Here is a 12,562-nt window from a genome sequence, read left to right on the forward strand (position 1 = left end):
CTCCTAGTGTTTCCACTATTGAGCTAAAGCTGTGCTGATGTGAGAACATTATTGACTGCTAGTGCTTTCTAAGTGACCACATGGTGTCAGCACTGACAAATGTAGGGATTTTTGAGTAGAGTTTTGCAGTAACAGTTCACCACATCTGACTCATGTGGTAAAGCAGGGGCATAGTGTTTACAGTTCAGTGTTTACAGTCGGTGTCCGTTTTGGAAAGTGTCATTATGGTTATTAAATTTGGGTTCACGAGACTGGTTATAGTGTTTAAGCAATCGAGAAAAACTGTAAGATCTTTCTCCTACTTATGAATAGCACTCAGTGTGCTGCTATGTTGCATATAGTAAGAATAAAAGGAGGCAGAAATAAAATGAGTTCTGTCTTTTCGCTAATATAATTTTATTACATTAATATAGCACAAGGTTCAGTTTGCTTTGGACAAAAATAGCTGGTAGAAACATCTTATAAAGAGTTATCTTTGTTTACTTTCTTACTTTAAGTTTATTTCAGAGCCTTTACCTATACGTATACTCCACTTTTGCTTCAGTGTAAAAGTTGAAACAGTACTTCAACTTTTACAAGATTTTTTTTAAACCCACTTAATTACAGAATGTCTGCATTTTAGCCACCTCGCCACACGTGTAAGGAAAATCTATTTGTGTGTTGAGCAGCAGAGTTGAGTTGAGTATGTGGTTTGCGCCAATAAAAGACTCACCAAATCTTCTCTACTTCTGTCAAACAGCTTATTCTCCTATTAATGCTTGTTTGGTGTTGGTTATTGGATCAGATTATTGATGTCTGAAAAATAAACAAGACATATTGGTAATTTATCAATTTATTAATATAACTAACAGGAGCCTCAGTCCTCCAAGATGACAATGCTCGTCCCTGTAGAGTGGGGTTTCCAACAATATAAACAGGGGTGCACATAAGTGGTCCGCAGGTACGCATTCGCTGTCAAAATAAAAGACGCGCACCAGATAAGAAGTTGCAATGCGTGTTTGTGTACATAAGATTTTCTGGAGGAGGACAGACATTTGTTTAGAACTCTTAAAGATGTCGAAGAAGCAAGCTCCTGTAAGCAGTTACTTTGGCGTTCCTCCACCTCCAAAGAAATGTCAGAAGGAGTCCGAACCGCAAAAGAAGCACGAATTCTCGGAAAAGTGGTTGCAGGAGGTGAGCCGGCTTCAAACAAAGGATGAACGCACAGATTTATGATTACATACTCTCTCCATTCCATCCGAAGTTGAATAGACTTTTTATTTGACTTTTATTCTTGAGTAGAAATAAAATGAAACAGCACAGGATTCTGTTACCTTTGGGATCAGACCAGTTCAATCAGTTAGAAAAACAGATTTAATTTGCTGGGCGAGGTTGTTGTCAAAGAAGATACTAAAGAGAAGTACTTGTGTAAGATAAACTACCTTAACCACTGTACGTAGATCTCAAAGAAATTCCTGAAATTGTCAATTATCTCTGAGTTGCTTTAGCTTAATTGTGCAAAACTCTTGAGCCAGCCCTAATTTCTTTACACTGTATATTAATAGGAAAATGGGGGAAAATCTGATTTTAGTGAAACATTTTAAACATTTTACCAGTTAATTTTAGTTTTCAAATTTCAATATCTATCTATTAATTCCATGCAATTTCCTCTAGTTAGGGCAATGTGTACACCCTGCATGCACAGATAGTGACATAAATCTCTTTTAGGCCTGCTGATTCCCACACTGACTTGAAATTTATCTCTTTTTGTTGCAGGTAGAAGAACTGTAAAGGCATTACTGCCATCCTGTGACTTCTTTATGCTATGACGCAAGTACTGTGTGTACCATGTGTTGGGAGCGAAGCTTTGACCTTCTCGTTTTCTTTCTCCTGTTGCAACATAATCTAAATATCTCAACCCGCAGTGCATTCCACTTGCCAGAAGAGAGCACTGCTCCTGAGTAGATGCTCCTGATCTGATGGAGAGAGTTTGATAATCGGCCAGATACAGTTAAGAAAAACTGTTGTGACATGGCAAGAAAGGCACATGTATAAGGATTGCAAGAGCATAGTTATTGTGACATGTCCTCTGCTCTACATGGTCCCACTTCCCGCTAATAAACTGTATAAAGTCATTGTCATCACAGGAACCCATTGGTCCACAGGCCACTGAATTGCATTAATGTTGAAATGGTGATTTGTAAATATGTTTAAAAGTAGTTATATGAACTTGGTTTTGAAGTTCTTGTAGCCAGAACAGCATCAGCTGTTATTGTCCTATAAATGAATTAAAGTAAATTGTGCTCTCAAATATTAATGCAATCACCGTATATACAATTTAGTCTCATGGGAATTTTGTTACTTGGTAGATTTGTTTTTGGCTTGTTTTCAGCAGTATGATGAATAGCCACAGGAGTTTCCTGTTGCTGTTGCACTATACTGAACCACAAGCTGAACAGCCTTTAAAAGATTGCTATCGCACTATTGATAAGCAACTCTACACATTTTTAAAATCTGTTAGTGTAAAAACTACGCTATACACCCTGTGAGTGGACCAGCCAATTCAATATATGACATTTATAAATCATGAACAGTTTTTTGGGTTTTTTTTTATTTATTTAATGAGGGTAGAATTGTCTGATATGTAAGGTTTTAGCTTAATGTTAAAAATTAGCAGTGTTTGGTTTCACGTGTCCTATATATTAATACTACCAAACCACAGTTCTGAACTGGTTATGAACTGTTTGAATACACTGACAAGTGACACATAGATCATACTACTTTTTCCATGCTGCCACACAGGTCTTTACAGCCATGGTGACAATGTTTGTGTGCCATAATATGCAACTCAGGAGGAAATCCTTTTCACTGTTTCTCTGTCAAAACTTCCTTCCATGTGCACAGGATGTACAGATTTTGTTTAATTTTAAATTTATTTTATTTTTTTACCAATTTCTCATTTTATTAGTCTTTGTTTTACGCAACTGATTTTGTTGTTATTGTCACACAAAAAAACTATCAGATATCTTTAACAAAAACCCAACATTTACAAGAACAGAGTGTAAAAATGTTATTAGTGGCTTAGCCTTTGCACTGGTACAATATGTCTACTATGAATAGCAATGGTAAAATTCTTTGCCTTTTGTCTGTCATCACCGGGCGTGTTCTGGCTGTCTAAAGACCAGTGAGTCAGACGCACAAGGACAGGCCATGAGGAAGTTAACTGCTTCCTCTCTCTCACTACCAGACATGTTTTGAAGGAAGAAAGTTTGTGGTCAACAAAAAAAAAAAAAAACCCCAAAAAACAAGAACAACAGAAATTCTTTTAGAAATATTTCCATTTCCCACCACCTTAACAAGCATTGAATAGATGTTCTTAGTGATTTTTTAAATTTTTCTTTGAAGTTTGAAGTTGAAGTTCTTCCACACCTTAAAAGCAGTGAACTGAATGACTGAATGGAAAAACAAAAGGTGCAGAAAAGATATTTATGCTCTCCACTATGCAGTTGCCATCACACTTCACATCCTGTAGTTGTGCGCGTTCAAATTCAAAGTATCCTAAAGGGCGGTGGTGATTTAAAGGTGTTAAAACCACAGGATAACTGTTGCTATAAGCTGTAAGTATACCGAATTTGAAGCTCTAATTTGAGCATAGCAATAGCATTTTGTCTTAAAGTTAATTGATGCCTTCAGAAAACCTGCTCATTTAAAAGCACAGGTATGTAAAATCATTTTTTCTTTTTTCTCTGCAATATATCAAAGCATAACCACATAATACAGTGAAACCAGTCTCTGATCTCTTACTCCAAAGCATGTTTGCGAATACCACATTGCTTATATTTGCCTGCAGGGATTCTTTACTATATTTGTGTCGTCTCAGATCTGTGTGGTTCGTCAACTTTGAAAGTGAGCCTGAGCTAATAACATCAAAGCCAATGTATCTTTGGACTGAAGGGGAAGTTTATCACTCATTTAGCTATCACTCATTTGTATAGTCTAGGGGAAAACTGATCAGAAGGAAGTGAATTACTCTGAGCTTGAATTGAGGATTACTGGAGAGAAGTGCGGTGCTGTTGTGGGCCAGTCTCTTTACAATAATACATTAAGAAAAACAAAATTGCTGTGTTGCATATATGATTTTATAAAAATGCTGACGGTCATACTCCTGCACCTGAAGCAACATCCTCCCATGAGTACTCACATGGGCACAGCATGTGTATGAAACCTACATTTTGCCCCCCCGCTCAAAAAGTCACACATGACTCACCACCCACTTTTTAGACCACAAATGCCAATGAAATGATTTGTTTTATTTTGATGTAACGAGTGACACTGAGCACGTCTTTTGGCGTTATCAGTAGGTGTTTTGCAAGAGTTTTATTTAAAGACAAAACTTTTGAAAAAGTTGAGTTAAAGCGAGAAAAGTGAGAGACGGGCAAACGGTGCGAAAGAAACAGAGAGAGAGAGAGAGAAACTGAGCGCTAGAACAGGATATTTTGTCACTATGGTTACTGGCAGGAGATACTGATCTTGATTACTCTCGTTATTTTCACCCAGGTCAGTGTGACGGTACCACGCTCAGGGCAGCTGTGATATCTTTCCGCCAAAAATAACGTCGGTTGAATAAATGGGACTTCAAGTCTGATGAGCAGCACGTTCCATCTGTAAGGTAAGTTTCTCTCTGTGCTTTTTCCAAACTTTAACTTGTTTTGTAGTGTAACGGTGAACACCGTGTCTCTTTTGACTTGCCAAAATCAATTTCAGGTGATCATATAGATTAATATACGTGGACTAAATGTATGAAAACAGGGCATAGACTAGAGTCAGGAATTTACTCCACGTAAATGTCTCACACCAAAGCAAAAAAATGTTTTTAAATAAACATTTTTAAATATCGTTACAATCTTCATCCTTTATTCTTTCATGTAATTGAATTTGGCAGATCCAGAAAAACAAAATACTCGCTCACTTGTGTAAACGTGACATTACCAGAACCACATTATTAACTATCTTAAGAAACACACTTTTATAACACACACACTTCAAATTTGTGAAGTCATACAACAGCTTTTTGAAACTATTTAAACACAACAGTGTTCAATTCAATTCAATTTTATTTATATAGCGCCAAATCACAACAAAAGTCGCCTCAAGGCGCTTCATAGATACAGAGAAAAACTCAATAATCTGAAAAACCCCTATGAGCAAGCACTCTGACGACAGTGGGAAGGAAACAGTGTTGTTGCAGGTTTGTCCAAAATGCAATTGGTGGGCCAGGAAACATTTTTCTCCACCCCACCATGTGGTCAAACAGATAGATAGAATGATAAGGCAGTCTCAATGTACACAATGTGGCACTCCAACTGCCTTCAAGGGTAGAGTACCTTGGGGAAGCTCACTTCCTCATACCCAAGGCCAGCTAGTAACACCGCTTTTTTTTTTTAAACTTTTTTTTTGTGCTGTTTATGTGACAGAGTTGCAGCTGCATTGAGAATAGCCGTTGAGCAGAGGCATTGTTCACTGACTTCCTTCATGGCACTTTTAACCACACGCGCTATGCCAGAAACGTCCTGTGAGTCAAATTTAAATAAAGGATTGGAACAGTTTGGAAATGAACGTGACTTGTACTATTTTCCCTGGTAGTCACTTGAGACAGAAATATAAGAAATATAAAACCAACTTCATGTATGAAAAGGAAAATATGCTATATTAAAAAAAACAAACCACAATCATCTGTCAGAATAGAAAAGGAGAAGAGCTGCATATGCAGATAAAAAGCTAAATATGCTAACCTCACGCTGCGAAAAAGTAGCCAGTCGGGACATAAATGTACAACCTTTGGAGGCGTTCGTTTATCTTTTCGTAATGCATTATGATGTTGGCTCAGGATTTTATGAATCATCTGGGTCGATGGGACTGTGATGTTTGAAAGCCAAGGCTTTGTACCTGTGGCTGTTTACATGTGCTTTGCAGTTCCAGTCTGTCACCAGTTCCTCTCAGATATCAGGTGTATCTTTGTTTGCACAAAATTTCAAACCACAAGATGGCACTACAAAGCAAAAAATCTATTTGTACCTTACAGCACTTTGTTCACAGTGTTCACTGTTTCACAACTCATTGTTAACTCTTGCTGTTGACAGATCAGGTTTTACTTTTGTGAAGAACAAAATAGTCAATTTGCTTGCTTTGACTGTCCATAGCAACAGTTTTTTTAAAATATAACTTTATAATTTGTTAGAGTTTAGAAACACAACCTAAAAGATAATGTCAGCATTGCCATTTAAGATTTTTTTTCAATGATACTGCCATTTACGCAACAATTTTGTAGACTGTGAGGAAATTGACTTTGAGACATGCTCCTTTTACTTCCCTTTCGAAACACGGTCATGGATCTGTAACCCTCTATGTGTTCTCACACCAATGTTGACAATAGTTTCATATCATCATAAAGAAAGTCTCAGCAGTTCAGTTTATTTATTTTTTTCCTTTAATTTGTTACATAAAAAAAATAAGAAAAAAACTCAAAGCAATGTGTTACTCTCTGGATTGAAACCAAGTGTGATTGTATTTTTTTCTTTTATGCAGATACTCAATAAATTTAAGATGGGTTCTGCCGCCCAAACCACAACCGTCAACAGTACCTCTAACTGTACCACCCTGTATGCTCATCGGGAGTATGCCAAAATCCTCATGCCTCTTTTCTACAGCCTTGTGTTCTTTGTGGGACTGTTTGGTAACTGCCTGGCCCTCCATGTAATCCGTCCCAATCTGAAGAAGATAAACTCCACTACCTTGTACTCTCTCAACCTGGTCATATCCGACATCCTCTTCACCCTCTCTCTGCCTTTGAGGATCATCTACTATGCTTTGGGTTTCCACTGGCCACTAGGAGAAGCTCTGTGCAAGATCTCAGGCCTTATCTTCTATATCAACACCTATGCGGGAGTCAACTTCATGACCTGTCTCAGTGTGGACCGCTTCATCGCCGTGGTCTTGCCTCTGCGTTTTGCCCGACTCAGGAAAGTCAGTAACGTGCGCTACATTTGTGTTGGCGTGTGGCTGCTGGTCCTGGGTCAGACACTCCCACTGCTTTACATTAACATGTGCCACAATGAACCTGATGGCTACATCACCTGCATGGAATACCCCAACCTTGATAAAGTTCCACATATTGCCACTACACTGATTGGTGCTGTTGGCTTGGGTTATGTTATCCCTGTCGTCACCATCCTGGTGTGTTATTCTGTCTTATGCTCCAAGCTTCACTTAACAGCCAAGAACAACCATTTAACAGAAAAGTCCGGCAGGAGCCGCAAGGCCATCGGAGTGATCTGCTGCGTGTCCGTGGTGTTTATCGTGTGCTTCAGCCCCTACCACATTGACCTCCTGCAGTACATGATCCGCAAGCTGGTGTCGGAACCCGACTGCAGTCAGCTCACAGCCTTTCAGGTGTCACTGCACATCACCGTATGTCTGATGAACCTCAACTCCTGCTTGGATCCGTTTATCTATTTCTTTGCCTGTAAGGGCTACAAAAGAAAACTCCTGAAAATCCTGAAGGTGCACGTTAGCATGTCATTCTCCAGCGCAGTGAGAGTGTCTCCTGAAGGTTCCTCCAAGGATTTCCTCGACGGTAACAAGATCCAGCTAAACAGCTCAGTTACGGGAACAGTCACAGAACGAAGATCCCACTATCACGACTGATCTAAAGAATTAAGGGACAAAGAGCTGCACAGAATAAGAGGAATCTTTTTGTTTCATTTTGTTTTTCTCAGGGTGACTTTTCTCAAAGATAGTGTCTCAAATAAAGAGGTTTTAACCTTTAAATGGACTTTTGCATCATCACAAATGCCCAGCATCTGTAGACACTGGAAATGGATTGTTTTCCACAAGTGAAAGCACTCAAAGGACATTTCTGGAAATGTCTGAGAATTCAAGGAGGAACCTGTTGCAGAGCTAACATGGAGAATGGGAGGAAACCACAGTACCAATAGAGCCACACAGGTCTGGAAGGCACCAGCCTGGATTCAAAACCAGCAAGCTCACATCAAAGGGACTCACTTACAGTGATATTTCTATGAACTGAAATGTAAGGATGAATTAGATCTGACAGAAGTTTCATTCTCGTACAGAATCATGCTTCAATTGTCTTTTATTTTCCCCAAGTTTCGGTTCAGCTTTCAGGTGTAATAGTTCAGGGAAATCGACAGAGATTATTCCAACTCTCTGCCAACCTTAAATGTTTGCAAAAGCAACATATTTAATATTTTCCTGTTTGGATAATCATGCATTGTTATTTAGTGGCTTGAGGATCAGGTTGTTTTTTTATTGTTTGTTTGTTGTTTATTTAAAGAGACGTTTGCAACAACTTTAATTGTTCTGGATCTGTTTCTATAGTTATTATTTTCTGTCTGCGCAAGAGTTAGAGACGCAGTGGTTTCAAGTGCTATATGTTCCACCACCAGCAGTTTGTTATGTTTCTTGTTGAATTTTATGGTCTATATTTTAGGTTTAATGTGTGAACAACACACAGCATTTACCACATGTAAATAGGCCACAGGAACGGCCGTCATAAAACTGTATACCATGTGTAGTGATATATTTATAAAAGGGTACTAACGTGACCAAAAACCGCAGAAAAACTGCAGAAACTGCAGAAACTGCATTTCACCCTGTGGTTTGCTAAGTGATTAACATCTGTTAAGTCAGTCATAAAACTGTTTAGCTTTGCGAGCGAGCTCGTAGTACTCAACAAAAAATTTGGGGGCATTAGAAATCTTTAAATATGTAACCATTATACCGTACTTTCGGAAGGGTGCTAAACTTATTCTTTAGTATGATGATTTTAGAAGTACAACTAGTGCAATAAAGCCTGAGATAGACCAATCATCATACATGTGTGGCTGGAATTACCCGAAGAAACGGAAAGCATTGCAAAACTCTAAATTCACAAAAAAATAAAGTGTAGCTAAATCTGAAGATAGTTAGAAAACATTTAAAGGCCCTTGATCTTTGCCAGTCTTTAAGTTTAATTGATTGTAACTTTATAACACATTGTATTATTTACTTTAGTTCAATCTGTTACTTTTCTTATTGGAGTGGCTCTAACAGCATCATTTTCTTGGGGATTATAAAGTATTCTGATTCCGATTCTGCCCAGATACTGATATGCTTTTTTTCCTTTTTACTGCACCTTGTGTAACTATAATTGGTAAATGAAAACTCTTCACAGCATTGTTTTTGGAGCAATTGTCACTTCAATGCTTGACATGTTTATGCAGCACTGTACATAATAAATGACTTGTAATAATTATTAATAATGTTTTGGATGTGACTGAGATTGTTTTTATATTGTGGTTATATCCGCTTCTTGCTGGATGCAAACAGCAGCTCTGTTTATAGTATATTGAGTCACCACTACGAATCGTTCTTAGATTTAACACCCATTTCACGTTATCTCACAACACCATCACCTTCCCACTGAACTAGAAGGCCATGAAGGGATGTCAGGTCTGGTTATTAGAAATTCAGTCAACACAGATGTGTTTTATCAGTGAAGCAGCAGAAATTGTGCACATATAAATTTCAATATTTGAGGTAAGAAAGAATTATAAAATATAACAGAATATTGCATGCATCCAACAATATTTTTAAGGACATTGAGAAATGAGCACTAGTTTAACTAATTTAACTGGTTAAGTAAGCCAAATGCTTGGTCTGAGGTTTGAGAAAAAAGAACAGTGGTGTGGTGGAATGCAAACTCTCACCTCTTGCATAGCAGCCTGCACCCAACAGTACACCACCATGAACTTATACCTTTCAGCACAAAGTTCAGAGAGCGTCTACTGTAAGCTGGCATCAAAAGGTCTGAAAAAATATGTGCGAGGATTTATTTTTACTGCCTTTGCATTTTGGAAAGGTGTAAACTTTTTGCTTTTAGTTTGAATTACACATGTGTTGGGAGACTGTGACAGGACTTTTGGTCGGTTCAAGCTACTGAAGACAGTTTGAACTTTAGTTCTAGAATTTGATCTTATATTTGTTTACATATCTTGCTATCAGGTTGCACAATTCTGTCTAATTTGCTAAGATTGTGAAACAGTGGCCTTTTTTGGCTGTTGTTTAGAACAGAACAGAACAGAAGGAATATTTCTGAAGGAGGCTTTGATATGCGATTGCAAAGAAACGGAGCACAATGTTAAAAAAAGACTAACTAGTGAGAAGTTCAGCAGCGTTTAACGCTTATGTGTCACTATAACATATGCCAGGATGACAGCAAACCCACAGAGCAAAACACATGGCACCATTTACAAAGTACAGTACTGTGAAGAACTTTGAACTTTGGAACGCAAGGGGTTTGTAGCACTTATTACAGAAAAATTTTATATATATGAAAAAATGCTAAGAGTGCCATTAAGTGAAGAAATCAGAGGTACTAAGAGTATCCAAAAACTGTGCCACTGATTTGTAAAAATTAGCAGTTGGGTGGAATTGCTATCAAGAAATTTACAAGTATGTAAATATAAAAGACATCAAAACATCAACAGAAAAACTTAAAGCATCTTAGTATTTGTATTAAGAAAACCTGGTACTCTTGTTACAGAGCTGCCATCCCTCTGACACATTCACCACCCACATTTAGTGTGTCACACAAACATTTGCACTTACACATTTTAATGTCAATGTGTCTCATTTCCTGTATCACTTGATTTCTCACAAATAATCAAATGATAAAAGATAAAACGACACCATTTTAGGGTATATATAAAAGGGGATGTTGAGCTCTCAAACAATAGTTTTCAAAGGCACACTGCCATCATTTAACAAATCACAACATGATCACATTAGATAAAGCCTGGTAAGTTACGCTGAAGACAGATTTGCAGTTGTAGTGTCAGAGCTAGCACGAAGGTGCTGCACTGAGAACATGGTTTATAGCTTCACCTGGATGTAATCTGATCCACAGATCTGTCAGCTGTGCTGTTTGAAAACCAAACAGCAGCGATGTACAACGATAAAAACCTGAACTCACGGTTTTGTCTCCTCTGAGTAGGCTGACATTAAAAGTACCCCAACAAGTAATTAACGTAACTTTTCGCTGTCACCTCTGTACAAACCTGATTTAATCTCTAAGCTGCAGGAAGTTTGCTGGTGTGGTAGCTGTGCGAAAAGGAGCAAAAAAGTGAAGCTGTGGTAAAAAATACTTGAAACTAGACAAAATACTTGGAATGTTATCTGATGACATTTAGTCACCAGATAGAAATTAATCAGCCATTTCAGTTAACCATCTACGTCACTGTCATACGTACATGCAAAACAGCATCTTTCTTTCTTGGATTTTACGCCTTTGGTTATACAAAACAAGATATGTTCTCTTGTTTTGTTGTTAATTTTTTCATAGGTCAAATTATGTTACTGGAATGTTTTGCATTTACATAAGAGTTAAGTATGAGTCAGAATATATGCATATATTGACATATATGCATTTTGACACTGTTATCTTTGTACGTTTAGTTCAACGGGAACATGTCTCTTGATGATAGTGTGGTTTCTTCGTTTGCAATAAACACATATTTCACACATATAATTGTCAGCTGCTTCATCGTGCTTTGTTTCTGTCACTTATATTTCTCGGAGGGGCTGACAGTATGAACATCATGTCAGAATCATGGCCATAGGTCAGATATTTTAAATATGGAGGTTTTTGAGACAAACCTTTATAATAATCCCAACTAATACATGGAAAATTGACAGGTAATGAATGGGTATATAGTTAAAGTTTAGCATGGTGCTGCATGGTGGTGGCTATGCTCTAGGTGTGAATTTAAGTGTAAATGATTCTCTTACTCTGTGTTAGCACCTTGGTAGACGCGCAACATGCTCATGGTGTGTCCTGCCTCTCACCCAGCAATGGCTAGGATAGGCTCCATGATGACTGATATTAACTAATCTTTAATAATTACAGAGTTGATGTTACTTTGTCACATGTTGTTGTGACATAAAATGATTAATTTATGAATTAGAAATTAATTTACATGTGTGTGTGATAACAACAATATTCTAATGAAACTGGCACAAGTAACATTTTATAGACTCTTGTGGATTTTTTTTTATAATTCTAAACATTACTTTTATATGACTCGAGCGTCATTACTGTTTAGTGTGTGTGAAAACGAGAAACACCAAAGCTCACCAAAAGGGAAACAGGGAGTCCCACACAGGCCTTCTAGCACACTGCAGTGGGTCTGAAAGGGGGGCCTGATGATGAAAGTGCGCATGTGGGAGCCAGAGTGCTTCTTGGACAGGGTTGAGACAAACCATAATTCACTCTCACATTTAGACTCATCAGCTGATAAAGTACGTCATAAGATCGACCTTTTTGGTATGAGCTATCACTGCTAACCACTACACCACAGCGCAGCTAACTAATGTGGTCAAAGAAAGAACCTTTTCACAATGTTTGCGTACAAAACCCTTCAACTCTGCGCCACCTTGAACAAATATTGAGTTTGCGAATTCTTAAATTTATAAAGCAGTTACTACAAATAAAATATGATATACTGATATAATGCTTTCTTTAATG

At 37.8% G+C, this 12,562-nt stretch overlaps 1 protein-coding gene across 5 annotated transcripts; it reads left to right on the plus strand.

The window, feature by feature from the left end:
* The first annotated feature begins 3,488 nt into the window (after positions 1-3,488).
* Positions 3,489-9,296, plus strand: gpr183a (G protein-coupled receptor 183a). 5 transcript variants are annotated; one of them, XM_005935154.3, is made up of 3 exons: positions 3,489-3,596; positions 4,537-4,648; positions 6,565-9,296. In XM_005935154.3, the coding sequence occupies exon 3, from the start codon at positions 6,583-6,585 to the stop codon at positions 7,681-7,683; it is 1,101 nt and encodes a 366-aa protein (XP_005935216.1). In that variant the 5' UTR covers positions 3,489-3,596; positions 4,537-4,648; positions 6,565-6,582; the 3' UTR covers positions 7,684-9,296. The 5 variants fall into 5 exon arrangements, with proteins under 5 accessions (XP_005935216.1, XP_005935214.1, XP_042077763.1 ...); XM_005935152.3 differs by having other exon boundaries at positions 3,595-3,697; XM_042221829.1 differs by lacking the exon at positions 3,489-3,596 and adding an exon at positions 5,454-5,551 and having other exon boundaries at positions 4,122-4,648.
* Positions 9,297-12,562: the final 3,266 nt, after the last annotated feature.

This window comes from Haplochromis burtoni, unplaced genomic scaffold (genome assembly GCF_018398535.1).
Source record: "Haplochromis burtoni strain Fernald_Lab_line unplaced genomic scaffold, NCSU_Asbu1 Contig_75, whole genome shotgun sequence".
In the NCBI taxonomy this organism is placed as follows: domain Eukaryota; kingdom Metazoa; phylum Chordata; class Actinopteri; order Cichliformes; family Cichlidae; genus Haplochromis; species Haplochromis burtoni.